Genomic DNA, 4952 nt, shown 5'->3' with positions numbered 1-4952 from the left:
TGACGGAATGAGCCCGAGGATAGATTGGTTGTCACATAAACATCCAAATATATTATCATTCAATTAAAATTCAGCAGGTAAAGAGAGGATTTACGTACATGACTTCGTCATAGCGAGTAACTGCTGCTCTAGCAATACAGCGAAGCACTCAATGGGAGCACACGTCTTAAGGGATATACTACGTCAGTGCCATCGATAAAGAAGCTCGATAAACACCGTGTCAAAGCAAACACATGTATTAAACAAAATTACGTCAAATCAGATGTCAATTTCAAATATCGTACTTTTTTATTTGTTTTCCTCCCAAATGTGGAGGAAATATATATATATATATATATTTATAACAACAAATCTCACTTAATATGTACATTAAAAGGAGTAATAACATTAACAGAAATGCTTTGCAGGGAACGTGTGGCATTCAAGGAAAATAGCCAAAGAAAAAACCATGACAACATAAAATCACAAACGCTGATATCAAATATCACAATGATAATGGAATAAAAAAATTATATCTCTTGGATGTACGTTATATTTATTACATTATATATTTAAAATAAAATATATAAAGAACGGGTTGTACAAAACAGCAGTGTCTTTTCACATTTTAATGCCTTCTCTGAGTATTTTTTAAATACATGACGTCAGTAACGGCCCATGACAATTAAATTCGCCTCGGTTCAGATTAAGCTAACCCGGCCCTTGTTTTCGGTTTTGTCGTTTTGAGAGATTTTTATGATCGACACTGCAAATATTTCACATTGACAATGATTATAAAACAACATACCTAAAATTAAAGCTTTGATCCACAATACAAGCGACAATTACACCAAAAACAAGCTGTATTTTGTACACCTTGACGTAGAATGAAAATATGAATACACCAAGGAGGAATAGAAAAATAGAGTGCTATTTTTAGCTAGTATATAAAAAATTCATTTCCTATATGTCTATTTAGCTTCATTGGAATTTACGTGTGTTTTACGTAGATAGCCTTCACAAAACACATCCCACCTACGTCACCACATACGGGCACACCATGATGACATCACAATATTAGAAATATGTTGCTGCTATGACAATACAGCATTGAAATATGCTAATGAGTATCGAACTCGGGTCATGAATACATAATTAGGTGTATTGGTTGTGACAGGCAGTGTATTGCCCGCGTTACCAAACTCCCTGTTATTAGCGGCATGTGTTCAAAACAAAAAAATAAAGACAGAACAAATATCATTCTACTTCAAGCAGTCTGTGAAGTCAACACGAAAATATAAAGTATACAACACTGACGAACACTGCTGTGCTGACTAGGAACCACGTCACGTGACTTGGTCATAATAAAAACATCTTACGAAATAATTAAAGTGTGTACGTTTCACACACCAATCCATACAAATGATATTTTCTTGTAAAATGTTAAGTGTGTAAAAATTGTTAGAAATAGTAACATAACATAGTTTTCTAAAAATTTGTTCTGGATATCATAAGTTTCAAGTTGCTTGACACATTATTTTGCCAAATATACAAACATAAAAAGACGCAAATTCTTGGCAATCATACATAAATCTCGAATCCTTTTTGGCAGTTTTATAGAGTTCATCAAAAAGTTCATGAAAAATCTGCATCTTTTCGTATTCAATTCATGGTGAAAATAAAGTACTGCCGAAAATATTAATTTAATAAAAGAAAGATAAAATGCTAAAAAATCACACACATAAAGTCTCTGAGATTTAAGAACGTGTCGTTGAGACCATGTGTTGTGGACTACTGGCCTGGCTAACAACGCCCGGGAGTTCTTGCTGTTGAGGTGGCGGAGAAGAAACATTGCTGGTACTATACGTGGATTGTCCGCTACTAGCCAACAACTTGGCTTCTTTCTTCATTTTTTGCCTGAGATGGATTTTGCTGTGTCGCTTCCTTTCGTCGCTTCGTGCAAACCGCCTTCCACAGGTGTCACAAGCGAAGGGTTTTTCACCAGTATGAGTCCGAATATGGGTGGTCAGATGATCACTGCGGCTGAAATTTCTCATGCAAATGCGGCATTGGAAAGGTTTCTGTCCGGTGTGAATGCGAATATGACGAGTAAGTTCATCGCTCCGCGAGAAACGACGATCACAAGTTTCTACTGGACAGGCGTAGGGTCGCTGATGTGGTGGGGTCTTGCTCGGCCTGTTAGGATATTTGCGTTGTTTTTGCGGCTTCGTCGGTGGTGGGCTTGGTTGGTAAGGCTGATTTAAAGGTACATTTATTTTACCTGTTGTTGCACTTTGGGCAGTGAGAAAGTCTTCGGGTGTCGAGGTATGGAGAACCATATCGCCCAGTGCCTGAGTTCTCGGTGGTTGGCTTACCATGAGTTCTGGGGATGTAGATAACTGTTTGCTTGGTTGATAACTGCTATAGTCCGGAATTATGGGCCACGAATATTTAATCTCCCCGCCTATGTTTTTCACCTGCTGGTAGGTAGTAGGCTGGTTGGAAACGAGTGATGAATTGCACGTCGTCGTAAGACTTTCCAGTGTATCATATGGTGTCGCTTGTGTGTACGATGAAGTAAACGGTGGTTGAAGTTCTACGTTACTGAGCGCCTGAGTGATGGCGATGTCGTTAGTGGTGACGGGTGTAAAAGTCTGTTCTGGTTGGCTGATAGAACTTGTTGTAGTCATTGGAGATGGGCTACCGATGCTACTGTTTGCTAAGGTGCTAGTAAGGATGTTGGTAAGCATCGGCGACAACATGGTACGTTCTGGTTGCCACCAAGCATTCGGCGTAGGTGAGCTCCCGGTACTGCATTGCCCACTCGCATTGCTGGATACAGGTGAAGCAGACGCCGTTGTAAAAGTACCCCTGTATGTCAGAGTCTCTGGTTGTGTTGTAATGATCTGTGCTCCGGTGATTCCAGATCCCTGATAGCTGCTATCTGCCGATTGTGATTTGTAGCTACCAATTAAATCATCGCCGACGATGGCTGTAAATGAAAAAAATATATATATTTAAAGATCTGTGTAAATTTGTAAAGTCGGTTAGATAAAGTAAGTCTATGTGCACATGTGTTTATGTGTACCGACTAATAAACTCACAGTGCGGTCGCGATGAATGTATGCTCGTGTGCGTACATGGCCGATTACAGCTATATCTACTCCACATATTAACTCGTATTCCTATCAAAAGTCGTATTTTTTCCCCGAATAAGTACACTTGAAAACTGAGCTAAAGTGCACACGCGATGTTATCCTGACCGGCTATAGTGCTCGAATGACGACTGCTGTACAGGTATATCTGCTGTAGACGAAATCCGAGTGGGTGGAAGACAACACGCCCACTCATACACATTTCACAGTACTAGATAATAACACAGTCGACATCAACTACCACACGTGTAGAAATAATAACAACGTGTTCAATAGCGAGCAAGAACGATTTGTCCAGTTATTCTGTCGCCGAGTTACAGATACTGGCAGCCTGGCCGGATGTTATGAGTCAGCCTATATGTAACGTGTACTACTGCTAACATGCCAGTTCGCTGACTGTGTAAGGAGTTATTGCAGTGTAGGGTATGTGTGCAAAATACAGATTAGATGAATTGAGCCTTACTTTAAAAAATGCGACTGGTCATATCAACTGTCACTGATCGCAAAACGCCAACTACAGTGAAACATGTTTAGTAGTATGTCACTGCTATATCGAATACACTGTCACGGTGACGAGCCGAACAGTGTACAGTAACATGAAAGCAGTGCGATGGGATAGAGAACATTTACTCACCGCTTAGAGAAGTATCGTGAAGATCGTCGTCCGTACTGAATAAAGATTCTCCACTTCCAACTGTAGTAGGAATTAAGTCAACTTGTTCAAGTTCGGGTACTTGTCTAACGGTGGTTGCAGACAACGTAGTATGTGGCGAGTCGAACAAGGAAGTGTCAAAACTGCTGAGCAGCTGATCGGTTGCCACCCGAGTAAGCGTTTCCAACGCGTCCATCCGCATTTGGCCACTAGAATTACCGTTACTCATACGTCAGAGAAGAATACTATGATGGTTTCTCTGTCTGCCCGGCTGATCGTTGATAGCTAACCACAAAACGTTGAGCATAAAATGTAGTATATCTGTCGGCGAAGTACTCACTTCGATGTATGTTCGGTCGTAGTATCTTCAATGAATGAACACCAACGTAGGCGTAGCCTTGTTTTATCACATTCATTCACTAGATCCCATGACTATATAAGGAAAGCCATCTACGACGATGGCCAATCACAGTCGACTCCTATGTCAATAGAGCTCCTTTTATTGCCATGCGATAACGTGACGTCAAATGACGTTTTCATGAATAAAAGATTATAATTGTGCCGCCGACATGGTTGCATAAAATGATATTAGCCATGTTTCTAGGGTGTTTTGCACGGAATAAAACTTCTGCGCAGTGCAAAATACAACATTTTGTGTAAATCAGATAGCATTGCAGATAACCCATTGCATTTTTCTATGTTTTTCAGGGCCGAAGGCTCTCGAGTGCTAGATACGGAATGGCCGCTCTGTTTACCTATTCACACGATAATGAGATAACAGCTCATGAATATTTAATTTAATTGTACTCGGGAAAATCACGAAATACCGGAGTTGACCATATATGGTAAGGACGAGGGCGAATATACTTCCGAGCATTGATTACGGCTAGTCTAATTTACATTACAAAAGCAACGTCATCAGGGGCTGGTATGTCTCTTTGACGGGGCTCAACTGCTGACTATAGATGGGCTCGATCGGCACCGATTAATGTTCGGCGACTGTTCGGAAAATTTTCCGGATTCTTCCTTATAAGGCATCTCCCAGTGTTAAGAGTTCACGGAGCATAAGAAGTAGATCGCGTCCCCGTCGCAAACGAGTTTACGCTTTAGTAGCTTGCTAAAAAGACCTTTTTAAGAAAAAAAAACGACATCTGCCAGAAGGGTCA

The 4952-nt window shown here is 40.4% G+C and overlaps 1 protein-coding gene across 3 annotated transcripts; it reads right to left on the bottom strand.

The window, feature by feature from the left end:
* Positions 1-265: 265 nt before the first annotated feature.
* On the bottom strand, positions 266-4146 carry LOC100313644 (Krox-like transcription factor). Of its 3 annotated transcripts, none has more exons than XM_006821612.3 (2): positions 3769-4146; positions 594-2971 (listed from the first exon to the last, which is right to left on the bottom strand). In XM_006821612.3, exons 1-2 carry the CDS (start codon positions 4013-4015, stop codon positions 1737-1739), a joined length of 1482 nt encoding a protein of 493 aa, XP_006821675.1. In that variant the 5' UTR covers positions 4016-4146; the 3' UTR covers positions 594-1736.
* Positions 4147-4952: the final 806 nt, after the last annotated feature.

The sequence above is a fragment of the Saccoglossus kowalevskii genome, chromosome 10 (assembly GCF_978046115.1).
Source record: "Saccoglossus kowalevskii chromosome 10, keSacKowa6.1, whole genome shotgun sequence".
Taxonomy (NCBI): domain Eukaryota; kingdom Metazoa; phylum Hemichordata; class Enteropneusta; family Harrimaniidae; genus Saccoglossus; species Saccoglossus kowalevskii.
The sequence above is the reverse complement of the archived record's forward strand: the minus strand, read 5'-3'. Positions and strand labels throughout refer to the sequence as shown.